The sequence below is a fragment of the Psilocybe cubensis genome, chromosome 5 (assembly GCF_017499595.1).
Source record: "Psilocybe cubensis strain MGC-MH-2018 chromosome 5, whole genome shotgun sequence".
In the NCBI taxonomy this organism is placed as follows: Eukaryota; Fungi; Basidiomycota; class Agaricomycetes; order Agaricales; family Agrocybaceae; genus Psilocybe; species Psilocybe cubensis.
The window spans coordinates 2,780,015-2,796,114 of NC_063003.1; the positions used below are offsets into that span (position 1 = coordinate 2,780,015).

Below are 16,100 nucleotides of genomic sequence, written 5' to 3' on the forward strand. Positions count from 1 at the left end.
AATCACTCGTCAAGTCATCTAGCTAATGGCTATAGTCAACCTGAACCTCATCGACTCGAGCAAATTTACTCATCGTTTTACGTCTTGTGAAATCGTTGACTTGCCTCACAACTCACAACTCACTATTGTCCGGGCTTTGGGTCATTCCCCTAGTCCGCGAGTATTCCTGGCGACTCTGACAACAACTTGCACTAGTCCCTCGAACACCCTCGACCTCGTCGTTAAACTAGCAACTAATGCTGCTGGAATGTTGGACCTTCATATGGAAGAATGGGCATATGGAAAACTGAAAGAAATGCAAGGAGTCTCTATTCCGTTGTGTTATGGGCTGTTCGAGGGCATGATTCACGGTGAAGATGTGAAATTCTTGCTACTTGAGTATTGTGTTCCAGATCGATTCCTCATCACTGAGCTTGATATACTAGAGATGCAGTGAGTTAAAGTTTTTCTTCTATTTTTTTACCACGATTACCCATCCACGGTATAACTTCAATCACTCTTAGGTACCAAACGATGTTGGCATTAATCAAAATTCATCGGAAGGATCTCTGTTATGGGAAACTCTTGGACTCTTCTCACGTCATTGTTCAAAATGGCTCGTCGCGCATCTTAAGCCTCTCAAAAGTGAGGCCCTATGGACCGTCATGCAAAGATATTTCCAGGTTTTATGACGACGACGGAGTCAAAAACGCAGAACGCCAATGCTGGTCTCGGGAGCTTGTGGACACTGCGCTCCACTACGAGTTAACCGAAAGGAAGAGAAACCGGGGCTACAATTTCTTACATATATAATAACTTGACTTTTTCACGATAGTTATCTGAATATGCACAATCTCAGGGCAGTCGGATCTCTCTTATTAGTTTCAAACTTATTATTACTGTCAAATGCATTACCACAGACGCTGTGCCATTTTTCCATACGCAATTGGTTAACTTTTTCCTTGTGTAGACAATATATAAGGGATGGGGACAAACATCCTCCCCTGTGCATGCACCAACAGTGCCAAAAGTTCAGAAAAATAAGTGCGCTGCATCTTTCACCTATCGAATCTTTGTTGGTTGAGAATGAAATACAAAATGAGTTGTGATATTTTTACACTTCGGACCGATTTCTTTCATGTCCTGCGAGAACCTCATGACGCACAGCACATCCGAGCCCGACACTGTGCTGCGTCCCTATTTATATCGCATGCGGCCCATTCTCTGAGCGACGTTACGCAGACGACTATGGATGATACTTGACCGGGAGAAACGCTCAAGAAACGCTATAAAGTCGCCAGAACTAAGTATCATTTCAACAACAACCTCTAGATCCTCCTCAAGTCTCTTAAACATGTTCTCCTTCAACAAGATCCTTAACCTCGCTTTCATCGCACTGAATGGTGCTCTTATTGCTGCTGCTGCACCAGTGAGTTCGCTGCTGATCGGTCAGCTCGATGAATGTTTTAATTTAACTTTTATGTGTGAAAGGCATCTCAGACCCTCTCTTGCTTCCCTCCTGCTGCGGGGAACTACTCTTTTGAGAGCGTGGCATTTCCTGGAGAGCTTGTAGGTGTCGGTCAAGGATTTGTACCGGTTATCGAAAAGGCACCCCCTCAAGGCAATCTTGGAGTTGTAAGATATTTATTAGATTCAAAGTCAAACCTAACTCAAATTCTGCTGACAGTGGACTCTCACCACGGCTGACCAGGGAGGTTACCACATCATGAACGTTGAGCTCATGGAAACTGTCACGACAGTTCATCTCGTTGAATCGGTCTGTCTTTTGAATGTTCCAGCTACCTATGCCAATTGACCAAAATATTAGAACTTGTTCCTCCCAACTGTTTCTTCGGCCCCAGCAACAACCTACGCCATAGAATGCGCGGGTGCCAATGGGCCGCAATATGTTGTTAGTAATGTTCTTTCCGACATTGTATCAGAATATATAACTAATGATCAACACGCAGATTAAGGCTGTCGATGATGATCTGCTTTGGGAAACTATTCCCGGAACACGAGACGGTGACGCTCAGCAGGGAGTTGCCAATGTCAGCAGTACTTTACATCATTATATTTAAAATACTCACATCTTCACTACAGGTGGAAATGCATCCCGCTGACGGATCCGACGAGCAACGCTTCCTTCTTCATGCACTTTAGTGCCGCTTGTGACTCTTCTTTGTCTATTTCAGTCTCATTTTTTAAGAAATACACTTGCATTGGACACTTTATCGATGATTGGTTCTCTTAATCTAGTAAAAATGAGTCATAAACGTTGAGCGTGCGTGGAACTGGAGTGAGGTCTAACGGGTCGCGTGAATTATAGGGGCCCGACGTGACTCGGCACGTCAATCAATTACGTAAGGATCAGATTGTTTGTTTTGAAAGGTGTCTTGTGTTGAAATGGTTTATTATCGACACACAAGTTCAGAATTTCTTACCCCCTGACTTTCTCTATCCTCCTACATCGAAATGTCATCCTGTCGCGAGATTGTAAATATACAGGTGTGCGACCATGTACCACATCCACTTCCAACACATAACTAACTTGCGAAGGCTGGGCAAGCTGGCAATCAGGTGATGGTCGAGACCGTATGCTCGGCGTCCCATTGTGTCTGAACTTCCAGCATAGGTTGGGGACGCATTCTGGCAGATGCTGCTTGCAGAGCATGGAATAGATAAATCTGGAGTAAGCAGCTATTCAACATTTACGTGACGCGACATTGACGTGTCGTCTGAAATAGACGTATCAAGGCAAAGATCCCCTGCAACTTCAAAGGGTGAGACCCCTTCTCGCGCAATCGGGTTAATTTACGAAAACCTTGGGCGTAGGCGGGAGTTTATTTCGAAGAAATCCGCGGTGGATCTAGCACCCGATTTGTACCGAGGAGTGTACAGGTGGATCTCGAAGCTGGGGTGTGCAACAGGGTGCGTGCGGATGCCAATTTGTTTTTTGTTAATCATTTTAAACTGTTATTTCAGCTTCGAGGCGGTCCCATGGGGAAGCTATTTAGGCCCGACACGTTTATTACGGCGGAACCGGGAGCTGGTAACAACTGGGCAAAAGGATGTAAGTTACATTATCTTCGATAATGTTCGTAAACTTAACACACCTATAGATTATACTGAAGGTATAACAAGAATCTCCCCTTGTTAGAAGCTATACACTCAACTTTTCTCCAAAGGCGCTGAACTTGTTGATTCCATTTTGGTGCATATATTTTTACAATTCTTTGAGACGCCCAAAACGCTGACGTTATTAATAAAGGATGTTGTACGCGTTCAAGCTGAATCATGCGATGCACTGCAAGGGTTCCAAATTTTGCACTCGCTAGGCGGCGGAACCGGTGCAGGATTGGGGAGTTTAATGCTCAGTAAATTAAGGGAAGAATATCCTGACAGAATGATGGCCACCTTTTCTATCATTCCTTCCCCCAAGGTACGCTGCTTCTTTCGTTCTTCAATATAGATTTGTCTTAAGCAGCCTGTCGAATTACAATAAGGTTTCCGAAACTGTTGTGGAGGTGAGCATCTTTTACGTCCGAGATACTAGTCCACTGAGGCCACTACCAGCCTTATAACGCAATGTTATCTGTTCATCAATTGGTCGATAACAGCGATCTTACGATTTGCATCGATAATGAAGCATTGTAAGTACATTCTTTACATTATTTTATCACGAAACATTAAGCTTTCTTAGGTATGATATCTGCGTTCGCACCCTGAAGGTGCCCAGCCCAGCCTTCCCAGATTTGAACAATGTAAGTTCATTTGTTGTTTAGTCCTGTACTATATTAAATTTTTTGTTAGTTGATAGCTCAAGTCATGTGTGGAGTCAGTACAAGTCTTAGGTTCCCTGGACAGCTGAATGGGTTTGTGCTATGTACAATCTCGACTTGTATTTTATACTGATATTCTTGCCCCAGCGACCTTCGAAAACTTGGAATGAATCTTATTCCTTTCCCTCGTGTAGGTCGTGGTACTTGTTAGTAGTCGCATTGCTAACTCATGGTTTTTGCAGCTTCACTTCTTGATGCCCAGTTATGCTCCGTTCTACGATCCTAAAGCCAAGCATTTCGAGAAAAACTCAGTATCGGAGTTGACCAAAGCGTTTGTTTCATGACCATTTCCGATTTTCTATGGGATTTTAACTGGTATACTAGCTTATTCGATCGAAGGAATCTTTTGGTTGCATGTGATCCTCGTTTTGGGTCCGTTATTTCATTTCCGCATCTCGTCCTTGTATCCGCTAACCTCGCCACAGCCGATACCTTACGGCTGCTACTATATTCCGTGGTGACATCTCTTCTAGAGAAGTAAGTGTCTCGATGATGCTCGCCTGAGGACATGATGACATTCTTTATATTTTTGGTAGGCTGAAGTATGTACCTCGGGTCATGCTTCATTTGAACTGGGCACTCAACGTTGAATTACGTTTTTTGCTACCATTTATCCTCGTTGCGCTGCACATCTTGGAAATAATCTTGAACCTGCCCTGGCATACATTGGCTGTTGCTTAGGTGTCAGTTCACGATCTTCAAAAGAAAAACTCTCAACATTTCGTGGAGTGCGTACAGTTACGTTCTGTCCCTCTTTCTAGGTTCGCTGATGAAGCTACAAGGTGGATACCCGATAATGTGTCCGTCTCACTTGTCCGTGTGCCTCCAGTAGGCCAGACTCAGGTACGATTTTAATTATATTGATACTTGGAATGAATGTGCCAACCTTTTGTGCTACATCACAGTCGGCCACGTGTCTATCGAATTCAACCGCTATCCAAGAACTTTTCAAACGAACTCTAGAAAGCGTAAGTTTTTTCTGTGCTGGAGCTGTTTATATGAATATCTGTTTCCCCTCGTATAGTTCTCGGCTATGTTCAAGCGAAGGGCGTTCTTGCACTGGTACACTGGAGAAGGCATGGACGTTATGGAATTCTCTGAAGCAGAGAATAATACCTTGGACCTTGTGTAAGTCTACAAAATTGGACCTTCAAAATTGCACATTGTTTGACATGCGTATTTATGATGACAGTGCTGAATACCAGCAGGTGTGTTTAACATCTTGTACCCTGTTTGGCTTCACATGTTCTTACTTTTTTTTTTTCTCCTTTTAGTACCAAGAAGCTACCAACGATACCGAAGAGCTCGAGTATGAAGAAGAGGAAGTTCATGACGATCAAGCAGAATGACCTGAGGAAATGGAAAAATCGAACATATGATCCGCTTCATGCTCCCATTCTGACTCGTCTCAATCAGTTCCCTCATACTATTTTTCATTCGATTTAATTGTCATTGAACTCTATAATTAGCGTCTATAAAGGAATTCGTTGCTCAATTACCTAGTGGGTCGATTGGAGAAGACCACGTTCAAGGCCGTGTGATCAACGTCTATTTATCAGTCTCCGTTGTGATTCCTTAGTTGGCATTTCTGACTCTCAGAACTTAGATTCAGGCTCGGACCGAAAGCACTTCTTGCTCCGAATAGGTCGCTGGCCTGACTAGCATGGGTATAAAAATCGCACTCACCTGTGCCTCAGTGCTGGGCAGCTTAAGCGACGGTCTTTCCTTTATCCTGCTTTACCACGGCAGCTCCTCACTGAACGTACTGAGGTAAGTTTGGACTACCATAACTATATCATTGACGTTCTTATCGATAAACCACCACTTCCTCAGCAACTCGTGTTTTACTATCAACTCCAGACCAAGATGTCACTTCCTGCTCGTTTTATTGACTTGAAAGTCCAGATAGCATCATCATATCCTGATTTTGAAAAAAATGCGATACGGACATGGTCAGAAATATTGCATGAGATGAATAATGTGACGAAGACGATTATCGAAGAGGGCACTAATGTGAGTAGTTTTGAGCTCTAGGTCTCGTTCCATGCCCCTATATTGTTGCCTTGCAGTACGTTCCACAAGTCGATTTCGCGGACCTGAACAATCTAAGTTCCGAGGAAGTGGAGAAGATTAAGAGAAAGGGTAGTGTGGTTATCAGGAACGTCGTTCCGGACGAGCAAGCCATCAAATGGAAAGAAGAATTGAAGGAGTTCGTAACCGTCAATTCCACCGTGGAAGGTAAGCGGCTTGAGTGCTCTTATCTCTCCCTGCTGTCCGCTTGACAAAGGATCAAGGACTACCTGAAGGCGACAAGCAGTTCTTCCAACTATAGTCAGTTGGTGTTCGATTTTAACAGTTACTTTCGTCGGCTCACTTGATTCCGCCAGCTGGACCAAACCACAAGTTCAAGCACGCTCTCACCCAAACGTCCTGGCTGCGACAGTATGGCTTAACAATCTCTACACCGTATCATCCCAGGAAAGGGCGTCCACACTCGAGGGGGTGGATTTAAGTGTACCACTGACTTACGCAGACAGGTTCCGCATTCGTAAACCTGGAGTTTCTTGGGATCTACACCCTCCGCATGTCGACGGTAATGATGCGCTCATGATATTATGACTAACTAACATGCTTCTCTGTTTTTCATGTAGGCGGTACCATCGAACGCTGGGAAGATACTTCCTTTAGGCGATGCTTTGAACCGATCTTCAAAGGCGACTGGAAGAGTCATGATCCTTTCGCACTTGAGGGACGACTCGATGCACGGAGCTCGCTTTATGGAAGGCCTAACCAGTCGAGTATTTTTAGAAGCTTCCAGGGGTGGTTGGCAATGAGGTGAAAAGATTTATTTGCGTATAGGACTGATAGTTGGCTTTTATTAATGGATGTATACAGCGAAACAGCGCCAACCCAAGGCACATTGAAAGTTTTCCCCGACGTCTTGTTGTCCAACGCGTATACTCTGCTGCGACCATTCTTCACTCCTCTCGTCCCGGTTGATTCAACAGACATTTACGATGGAAAGAATTGGAAATTCGGTGAGTTCTACTACTTTGCGTTACCTTCCGTTCCAATTGAAATGTCATGTCACAAACAGACCTGAGCACACCGGATTTCCCTGGTATCATACCCAGAGACGGTGGCTACGCCGGGCCCCGACCTACTCCTGAGCTCTACCCAAACATGAGGTTAGATGAGACCATGACTTCGGTGCCCAAGGTCTATCCAGGAGATATGGTCTTTTGGCACTGCGATGTCGTTCATTCGGTGGAAAGAGAACATACTGGAACTGGTGACTCTGCAGGTTCGTCGCTTGCTTATACACTGTAGTGATGTACTCACCCGGCTATGTATGCAGTGATGTACATTCCTGCCGTTCCATTGACACCTCAGAACCGGGCATATGTTGAACGTCAAAAGGAGACTTTCCTTGCTGGACAACGGCCTCCCGATTTCCCAAAAGGTCCTGGAGAGGCAGAATACATTGGTACGGGTACGATAGCGGATGTGATAAGTCAGGTTGGACAAAGGGCGATGGGTCTTGTTGCTTAATAGTGAGTTGAGCCATGCAGCGATTATACTGTATTCTTTTGGACAAATGATAGTTGGGGAAATGTGATTTATGTTATTCACCCATAAGAAGAGCATATTTATGATGTAGCTCTTTGGAAGGAGGTCGAAAAATATACTTTGACTCATAGCAACTGACGCTAGCGCGCGTCCTTGCATTGAAGCCGCTACTACTACCTACAGATTTCCCCGCACTACAGCAATGAATACATGATAAACGCATAGAAAACACTATGTTTAAGGATTTTAGCTGTCAGACTTGTATCTCGAATATAAAAACACGCAATCAGTGTCCTCGGCCTTCCTCACGTCTTTTTAGTACTAATAGTAGCACAATCTGTGGCAAATAGGGGTGCGCGTCGTAGTCAGGTGACTTGTCGGACCTTGAATATTTGATACCGCCGTCGGCAAAATTTACTGTGCTTCCTGTTTCTTCCTCTTCTACAATTAGTACCAATAACCATACAGCTATATGATGCATTCAGGTATGGATTCGCTTTAATACTCTCACCTTAGTGTAAGTACCTCGGCAATAGTAGGAAGCTAATAGTTGGCCGTAACGGGCAAACGAAACCCTATTTGAGGCTTTCAGGGACCTAACTTAATTTTGGACGACATTTGCCCGTCAAGAAGAATGTTGGTCAGAACGTCGATGTTCTCTTTCGCTCCATGTACCCGAACCATCTGAGCCGAGTCCTCGTGTCACTTGTGGGCAGCTTACAACTTGTCGTATTTTTCGCTCCCACCTGTTGTCGAGGATATGCAGTGTCGATGGCAGAATTATGGACTAGAAGCCTCAAGGATGACGATTTGACGAGTTGGTCATCATCAACGTCTATCGCAACTCTGGAAAAGAGGGAATCTACAGGCGATTTGGTCCACGACCAATTCTTCATTCCTGCCATTGCGTCTATTGGTGTTATATTCTTGCTCGGAGTATTCTGCGTGTGTATGCTCGTAACTCGGAAACCTTCCAGGCCGATATTGCCGCCAGACGCACCCAGCAAGTAATTTGGCTTCTTTCAAACTCTCGCACATCTCACGCTGTAAAAACAGGAATAGTCTCTGAAATGCGCCCGCACACTCTACGTCCGTTATCGATGCAGCAGCAGCAACCCTTGCAGGCGTATAATGACGTTGGAATGTATGACTCACAAGGCAGACCACAGTCGAGGGTGCAGCGCAAGCCCCCGCCAGTATTTCTTGCTAGTCCCAATGGTACACCTCTGGGGACTGCAACGTCGGGCAATTTCCCAGTTCCCACCCATCCGTCGTCCACAAACGGCGCAGGCGGGGGCGCTTATCCGCACATGCGTACCGGCAACCCGAGCCTCCAAAAATACAACCCCGAGCCGTTTGTATACACACCTCGGACCGTCGATCAGCATACCGAGAATGTTTATCGTCCTCCTGGGAGATGGGCACAGCGTGATCGACCTTTGTCAATACCCTCAACTGCTGGTATCTCATCGATCACTCATTTAGGCTCTGGGGGGTCGGATTACCATCGCCAGCAACTGCAGTACCAACAGGGGCAAGAACCGAGCGCTAACCCCTCCCAAAGTCCACTTTTGCCACCACCGCAGCAGCAGCACCAGAGCCAGAAGCAGCCTTCTCAGCACCAACACCAACAGTCAACTAGTAGTAGCAGGGATGTTCACACTCATCCGGCCGATCTAACAGGCGAGTCGGAATATACTAATGCTTATGGTGGGATTGAGGATGATCAGAATGTCACTTCCAATCGCGATCAACGTCTACATCAACCTCTTCCACCTCCGCCACCTGAGCATACTGACTCGAGTGGAGCACTCTCTTACCTAACGACACCTGCTTTGAGTGCTCACAAAGTTCCTCCGACTCAATGATTGATACTTGATACTTCCTTGTTAATATTTACGCGTTACGACTCATCCTTCGCTACATCCACACACGAGCCTCATGATTCTGAAATGAAATCAATGACACATTTACCCATCGACTAGACTTTTTCCTTGCACGGTAAAATATGTTTAGCCCATTCTTCTGAATTCAATATTAAAATGAACGAGACAGCCTATTCTCAATATATATCAAGCGCAATCGCACGAACAAATCCGACTTACTCGTCCGTTAATTTCATGTACTATTGCTCCCCGATAAGTGCGTCGTGGGCCGCGGGCTTGCGCAATAGATAGCTGCAATGACATACCAAAGTCCCGCTAGGCCGTTATCTTTCGGATATTGAAAAGGAGTGGCTTATACTTCCTCCGCTGACACAGTCATGGTCTTATAAGAATTATCGTAGCGTCGTGTTGGGAAGGGTTGACAGTGCTTCTCTTCTCATGCAGACAACTTCACATTACATTCCAGACCTTCTTGCTCTTTCACATCCTGGGTGAGAATAGGTGAGAATTCCAATGTTGAACTGTTCAAGTAGTTTGGTTACAACCACATCTGTGCTGTAATTCTCAGAATAACCTCAAGAGTCTTTGTTGGCTATACGTACCGCTGAAGAGCCTTCGTTCTAACTGAAAATCAACGTCACGATGATAATACGTCGTACTCAACCCCTATCGTGCCCGAACCTGTCAGGCTGCTGGAAGAGTCGGAGCTTTAAATTGCGACTTAAATTAAATAATGATTAGGAACTTGCCGTCGGAGTTTCTCGGAATTTATCTCCCTTTTCTTTCTCACACCACGACTTAGCGTCGGCAAAACAAAGCATTTACTCATTCTCCTTCCAGCTGTGATACAAAGGCAGCAGGTTGGCAATAATCTCCGTCAATTATAACGAGGAAGGTTCATCTCTAACATATATGTGAGTGCGTTCATCGTATTTCGCGAAAATTTTGAGAGTGATGAATGTTTCGCATTTGTTTTGTTTTCAGGCAAAGCTAGATCATAAACTGCAATTTTCGGGTTTTTCAATCTATTTTTTACGTCCTCGATGGATAATTCAATCCATCAGCATGTTTTTGACCCCGCGCTGAACCACGACCACAATGGCGTCCCTGAAGAACAGAGGAATCAGGATGATCCTTCAACAAGCACCGCGGTTCTCAATCCTGACGGGACACCAATCAAGAGGCGGCCAGGGCGACCAAAAGGGAGCACGAAGAAGAATCTGTTAGCAGGAGGGCCGTTACCTCCAAAGCCCAAGAGGCCTGTAGGGAGACCGAGAAAGGATGGGTTTCCAGCGGGATCTGTTGGGCCTAGGGTTAAAAGAGAGAGGACGGTGGGTGTTCCACAGGTGGTGAGTAACAGGATCTTCACCTTTCTTCTCTTTTGGAATTCAACGAGATCGTTGCATGCAGGTTCAATATCCTGGTGTAGCTTACCCACCTATGCCTTACGGATACTCTATCAGCGCACCAATACCACCTGCTGTAGCTGCAGCTGCAGCTGCTCCGATGTTCCAAATCGATCCGTCTTTGGCTGGTGACAATGAATGGGCTGACCTGGCGCGTACCAACCCAAATGCATTCCTCAGCACGCTGCTTGCAGCTCTGGCAGCCCCAAACCCAGTATCCAGCGCAGGTCCAACTGTCGAAGAAGCCTTCAAATCTCACTTGGTCTCCTTGGCACCGAATCCGTCACAAATGCAACCCATCCCATCCCTCTATTCTATTCTCAAAACATTCTGGTTGCCCTCAAGCCCCGCGTATTTCTCGCTCACTGCCTCAGCATCTACTGCTCGCACCCCCTCAGAACATCGCTTCTTGTATTGGGATCCACAACCACTGGTGTTCAACGGAATCGCGTGCCCAAGTTGTTCCGCCCCACTTATCAACAAAGGCCGTATCAGCTCAGGGCCAGTCAAAATCTACGACATCGAACGCCCCTTCTTCATTGTAGGCTGCGAATACGTGTGTCGTTCGCCTACATGCATCGCTGCCACCGGATCTCCCGAGGGCCGCAAATACGCGTCGACAGATTCTTCGATCTTACGATCTTTGCCTTTGTTGTTGAAAGATGAATTTCCTGCTAAGCTCTTGAATGGAGACGCGGATGCAGGGAGCGGGCCAAATGTGTGGAATTGGAAAGCGATGGGTGTCAGCAGCGGTTTATGGCATCTGGTTATGGGTGCTTTAAGGTCGGGGTTGAAGAAGGATGTTATCCTCCGACTCATTTGGTCCGTTCAGACGAAAGCGACTGATACACCCGCCGAGAGCATTGCTATCGCTCCTCAAAGCAAGCCGGTCGTCTTGCCTCCCCCTCCGCCGCCGCCGCCAGCACCGATTCAAGACGGTCAAGTCCAAGAAAATGACCAAGAAGGCGATAAAATGGAAGATGGAGAAGATGAGGATCACGAGATGAGTAACGCTGAGGACGACGGGGTAAACGGCCAAGATCAGGCCGATTCGAGCCAGACACAAACACTATCCACAAATGTGCGCCGTTACATATACGTAGATGCCAGAAAATACATGAATACTGACGAATAAAAAAACAATCTATAGGCGTTCTCAGATGCATATGGCGATGCGTGGAAAGAAAACACAGCAACGGTCGAAACTCAGGCCAAGAATCCGACAGTTAATGGTGCCTCAACCACCCCTATATCTGCGCAGCCGCAACCTTCTCCAGCGTCTGGTTCTGCTACGTCATCAGGCGGGCCTACACCAGGACCTTCGGTAGCGGCAGCGCCATCGACGGCGCCTGCCCCTACTCAACCAACGCCGACACCATCTGCGGCCGCGCCCCCGACGCCTCAGGGGGTCACGGTGATGTCTCCGCAACCCCCACAGATGCTGCAAGCCATACCAAACTACAACCCATACGCCTACCCTTTCACACCGTATGCATACATGCCGCATCATATCGTGAACGGGACGTTGATGCAAGCCGGCCCGTCTGGGATGGTTCCCTCCTCCGGCATGCCACAGCAACCTCAGCAACAGCCACAGCAGCCTCAACAGCCACCTCAGCTCCAGCAACAGCAGATGGGTGCTGTGAATGGCCTACCGGGCGCTACACAGATGGTTACGGTGCAGCACAACAAGCGCAGCCCTCGCCACTGTTGCAAGTGCGGCTCACAAGAGTGCAAGGGCAAAGGAGGTCGCTCCTTCTGCACGAACGGCTGTCAGGACTGTGGAAAGATGGACTGCAAAGGGCGGAATAGCAGACGGCCTGATAAAAAGTGTACCGAAGGGTGGACTTGAACTATGACCACTGCTCTATCTTTTCCTTTCGTATTTCTTTCGTTCTTTTTCTCTCCTTTTTCTTTTTTTCTTTTCGCATATTGTTTGTTTCCTTGTTTCTGCGCGAGGTTGACCTAGCAGATTGTGGGGCGCTTTTTTTGGTTCATTGCCAGTCTGTTTTTTTCTTTTTCTTTTTTGTTAAGGCTGCTTGGGTTTTTTGTAGTGGACTCTTCTCGTCTGCCTGCTCTATTTTCCTGCATGAGTTCCCTTTGTAGCGTACGTCTTTTTCGCCATCTTTTTGTATTGTTACATATCGAATTTCCAGATTCGTGTGCTGAGCATTCTCATCTTTTCGACTAACTGGTGTTTTCCTAGCTGACGGGTACTTGAAATCAGAATCGGATTCTGCATCTGGTAATTCAATCTTACTCAAGTCGTTCATCTTTGATTCGAAGAAATTGTATAACATTTACAGCTAGTAATTCATCCCGCAGGAAGAAGCACTGTATTTGATAATCACGCATCTTCCTATTCTCTACGCAGAGCTACCAACCATACCTGTTGGTAAGCTGACTAGAAGCCTACACGTCCGCACCTCTACCAATTGTCTATGCTAGGCAGATGAAGTGGTCACCTTCATCCATCACCCACTTATTATCAGGACACTGAGCTAAAAACTTGTACAGGAAATAAGATATCCAACCATACATGGAGCGAAAGTTGGATACAATTGATTTGAGAAATACAACGTGTTTGGTACTATTCTACATCTACCATTTGGCATAGGGAAGGAACTTTCCACTATGATTATGCTTCATATTAGCATTCTCGAATGAAGACACGAACAGAACAGCTTACTCGAAACTTAAAACGACACGATCGCCTTTGGGATCAGGCTTCTTTTCAATGTCGATCTTGCAGTCGATCATGGACATGATCCCATCACCGAACTGTTTATGCAGATGAATGGTGGTCATTACGAACTCTTCAAAAAGCCATACCTTTTCATGAATAATAGCCTAAAAAATGGGATGAGAAATCAATGATATTGCACACGTTAAAGCAACAACCCACCTTGATAGCATGTCCGTACACCAAAACACCCTTGAATTACCGATGAGAATTAACCAACATGTGGAGAAGACGCGGGTTATGTACCTCGTACAGCCTGTAGATCACAGGGTCCTGTGGGGGCATCGGGCCCAGCCCTCTGTTTGGCCACCAGTGGTCACCGATCTCGCTAAGAGCAGATGCTGATGAGATGTCGAGCACTTCAGCAACCTTTTTCAGCTCTTCTGTGGTAAATTTGGCCTACAGCACAGAACCATGAGGTAGGGACACAACATGGATATTTATTGCAATACTCACTTGGCCGTAGAAGGCAGCCGCAAGCCAGACCTCATCCCTTCCTATTTGTTTCGCAATCTGATCAAAGGTAAGGCCCTTCTTTGCCTTTGCCTCGAATAGAACGGAGCTAATAGCTGGTAAATCGGCGTAAGGCGAGTTGTTGGTCGCGACAGTCTGGTAAACGGTGTGAACCCGGTCAGGTCCCAGAGATGATCGTACGCAAAGTCAACATACGGGAGTTGCTGAAGACATCTTTGCAATTCACAATTTACGAATGAGTGAGAGAAAGAAACAATTGGAAGACTCAAAACCGATGGTTAATATAAGGAACCCGAAACGACTGATAAGGCTCGTGGATTCATTGTTAGACGAGACCACATGAACAGAATTGGGGGGTATGGAAAATGAAACGGGGCCCTCCGGAAAGAGTCTTGTACACTCCAACACGCTCTATCTCGTACACGTGATGGCTTGGGAGGACTGTATGAGACATGGGGTTATCCGGGTACGGGTGTTTCTGGATGGGCGGTCGGCAATATATTCTGGAGGAGCGCGTCGAAATGCCCATGTAAGCTACAAACCCAAAATAAGGTGGGTACGCGCCGCCATGCATACAAGGGAACATGATGGATGCCCACAATCGGCTTGACGTGTTCCGAGTCTTCACGTAGTTCATTCTCAGAAATGAAGATGGAGGGGTGGGTATCCGCATTTTTCATTAAGATATCAGGGTTTCTCTGTTCCATCTTCGGGTGTAACTGGCTTCCACACGTCCTTCGCGGCATGCATAAGCTCGTACAACTGACCGAGCTGCTCTGGGGACATCTAAGGATGGGGATATTAATAAAGGGTGCGACTCGAAAGGTTGGATTACACACCTTTTCAAAAACTGTGGGATCCAGCCGTTTCCCTTTGTAATCTTCGTTAGGTTTTGTGGGTAACTCGTCGAGGTACATTTTCCATTGCGAAAGGAATCCCATGATGTGTACGGGGTTCGTGACTTCTTTGTGCCGTCGGAACTCTATAACCTGTGTGAGCTTTCGCAGCAGGCCAACCAAGAATATCAACACACCTGACTTGACATAGTCGTCTCCCAAACTACGCATATCTGATGGCAAATTACGGTGTGAACGCAGCAGTCGTCTGTACAGTCTGCTGCAAATGTCAGCCCACGCTACCTCGACAACTAGATCCGGAGGCGTACGGAATAGGAGGGTATAACATTGCACTGGCGTCCGTCAGATTCAGAGGTGCCTTCGACACAGATTCCGCCAGCCTAATTAAAGTAGATCGCATTTTGAAGTAAAGTTGTTGACACGGTGGTGAGCGCAAGAATTCGGGAGCGACTAGGTCCGTGAGGAATTCTGGCGGAGAATGAAAACTTGAGATTCGGCTGATTTCGGCGCGCGAAATCAGACTTGTACTGTGGGCAAATGTGGCTGTGTTGCGGCACCTCGGCTCAAAGATAACAGGCACTTGCTCAAATTTTAAAAGTACTGCCGTGTATATAAACCTTTTATATACCTAAATATATGTTTTTTTAAAAGACTAAGCTCGGGTTCTGCCGGGCAGACGCGCCCTTTCTGGCTCAACAAATTTGATTTCCGCTCGGTTTCAAATTTGTGACCTTCACTGGGAATAAGATAACTGGCTGGTTTTAAGCTTTTTGTGGCAGAAGCTGGCAAGTTATTTTATCATGAGTATATAGTGGTTTTCCTATCAGTTAATTTTACTTAAAATGGATGCAAATACAGGCCTTTATTTTGAAACGTGATCGGTCTGTTAAATCACATGACATGAACACATCCGACGCGACCGAGACACGACTGCGACTACCTTGGATCGAAAAGGCGGACACACGCCAGGACACGCCAAAAAGCACTATATTGGCATATGATCAACAATTTTCTTGGGATTTGGAAGTGTTAGGTTCTAATTTCATGATCCACATTTTTCAGCAAATCCTGACATGAAGCAGAGCTTGGTACCATACACACCCCAAATGGACTGTCTTTGGGAGTAACTCCATGCTCAAGAAATGAAAGTTTATCGGGACTAATAATATCCGCACAATGCTCACCGTATTGGTACTCCTTTAGATATCTCCATTATTGTGCCATATTCACATTTAATTGGGCCATATCTTGTTATTGCTACCTTGAAGGATAGCTATGTGTCCCTCTTCTAGGTAATTCTGCGTATATTAAATGCCGTTATGATCTATAACACCGTAAAGCAG

General features: G+C 46.1%; 8 protein-coding genes across 8 annotated transcripts; 6 read left to right on the top strand and 2 right to left on the bottom strand.

Annotated features, from left to right (window-relative positions):
- Nucleotides 1-25: 25 nt before the first annotated feature.
- Nucleotides 26-792, top strand: JR316_0006328 (uncharacterized protein; the record flags this gene model as incomplete). The annotated part of the gene is made up of 2 exons (XM_047892077.1): nt 26-432; nt 504-792. 2 exons carry the CDS (start codon nt 26-28, stop codon nt 790-792), a joined length of 696 nt encoding a protein of 231 aa, XP_047749426.1.
- Nucleotides 793-1,333: 541 nt separating this feature from the next.
- JR316_0006329 (uncharacterized protein) lies at nt 1,334-2,142 on the top strand (the record flags this gene model as incomplete). The annotated part of the gene is made up of 6 exons (XM_047892078.1): nt 1,334-1,408; nt 1,471-1,614; nt 1,667-1,756; nt 1,808-1,891; nt 1,950-2,030; nt 2,083-2,142. 6 exons carry the CDS (start codon nt 1,334-1,336, stop codon nt 2,140-2,142), a joined length of 534 nt encoding a protein of 177 aa, XP_047749427.1.
- A 493-nt stretch (nt 2,143-2,635) lies between these two features.
- On the top strand, nt 2,636-3,563 carry JR316_0006330 (Tubulin beta-2 chain; the record flags this gene model as incomplete). Its single annotated transcript, XM_047892079.1, has 6 exons — nt 2,636-2,671; nt 2,727-2,762; nt 2,815-2,910; nt 2,965-3,052; nt 3,168-3,421; nt 3,486-3,563. The coding sequence occupies 6 exons, from the start codon at nt 2,636-2,638 to the stop codon at nt 3,561-3,563; spliced, it is 588 nt and encodes a 195-aa protein (XP_047749428.1).
- A 4-nt stretch (nt 3,564-3,567) lies between these two features.
- Nucleotides 3,568-7,373, top strand: JR316_0006331 (Tubulin beta-2 chain; the record flags this gene model as incomplete). Its single annotated transcript, XM_047892080.1, has 22 exons — nt 3,568-3,632; nt 3,683-3,743; nt 3,793-3,854; nt 3,909-3,951; nt 4,004-4,092; nt 4,247-4,298; nt 4,358-4,363; nt 4,503-4,549; nt 4,583-4,664; nt 4,727-4,789; nt 4,846-4,949; nt 5,014-5,029; nt 5,096-5,130; nt 5,519-5,591; nt 5,655-5,834; nt 5,891-6,059; nt 6,116-6,152; nt 6,209-6,414; nt 6,473-6,656; nt 6,717-6,859; nt 6,919-7,125; nt 7,180-7,373. 22 exons carry the CDS (start codon nt 3,568-3,570, stop codon nt 7,371-7,373), a joined length of 2,118 nt encoding a protein of 705 aa, XP_047749429.1.
- A 1,118-nt stretch (nt 7,374-8,491) lies between these two features.
- On the top strand, nt 8,492-9,259 carry JR316_0006332 (uncharacterized protein; the record flags this gene model as incomplete). Its single annotated transcript, XM_047892081.1, has 1 exon — nt 8,492-9,259. The coding sequence occupies one exon, from the start codon at nt 8,492-8,494 to the stop codon at nt 9,257-9,259; it is 768 nt and encodes a 255-aa protein (XP_047749430.1).
- Nucleotides 9,260-10,320: 1,061 nt separating this feature from the next.
- Nucleotides 10,321-12,535, top strand: JR316_0006333 (uncharacterized protein; the record flags this gene model as incomplete). The annotated part of the gene is made up of 3 exons (XM_047892082.1): nt 10,321-10,626; nt 10,688-11,764; nt 11,834-12,535. 3 exons carry the CDS (start codon nt 10,321-10,323, stop codon nt 12,533-12,535), a joined length of 2,085 nt encoding a protein of 694 aa, XP_047749431.1.
- Nucleotides 12,536-13,368: 833 nt separating this feature from the next.
- JR316_0006334 (Cyanate hydratase) lies at nt 13,369-14,113 on the bottom strand (the record flags this gene model as incomplete). Its single annotated transcript, XM_047892083.1, has 5 exons — nt 13,369-13,533; nt 13,589-13,618; nt 13,673-13,825; nt 13,883-14,035; nt 14,096-14,113. The coding sequence occupies 5 exons, from the start codon at nt 14,111-14,113 to the stop codon at nt 13,369-13,371; spliced, it is 519 nt and encodes a 172-aa protein (XP_047749432.1).
- A 474-nt stretch (nt 14,114-14,587) lies between these two features.
- JR316_0006335 (Succinate dehydrogenase assembly factor 3, mitochondrial) lies at nt 14,588-15,157 on the bottom strand (the record flags this gene model as incomplete). Its single annotated transcript, XM_047892084.1, has 4 exons — nt 14,588-14,686; nt 14,740-14,882; nt 14,934-15,013; nt 15,066-15,157. 4 exons carry the CDS (start codon nt 15,155-15,157, stop codon nt 14,588-14,590), a joined length of 414 nt encoding a protein of 137 aa, XP_047749433.1.
- Between the last annotated feature and the right edge of the window lie 943 nt (nt 15,158-16,100).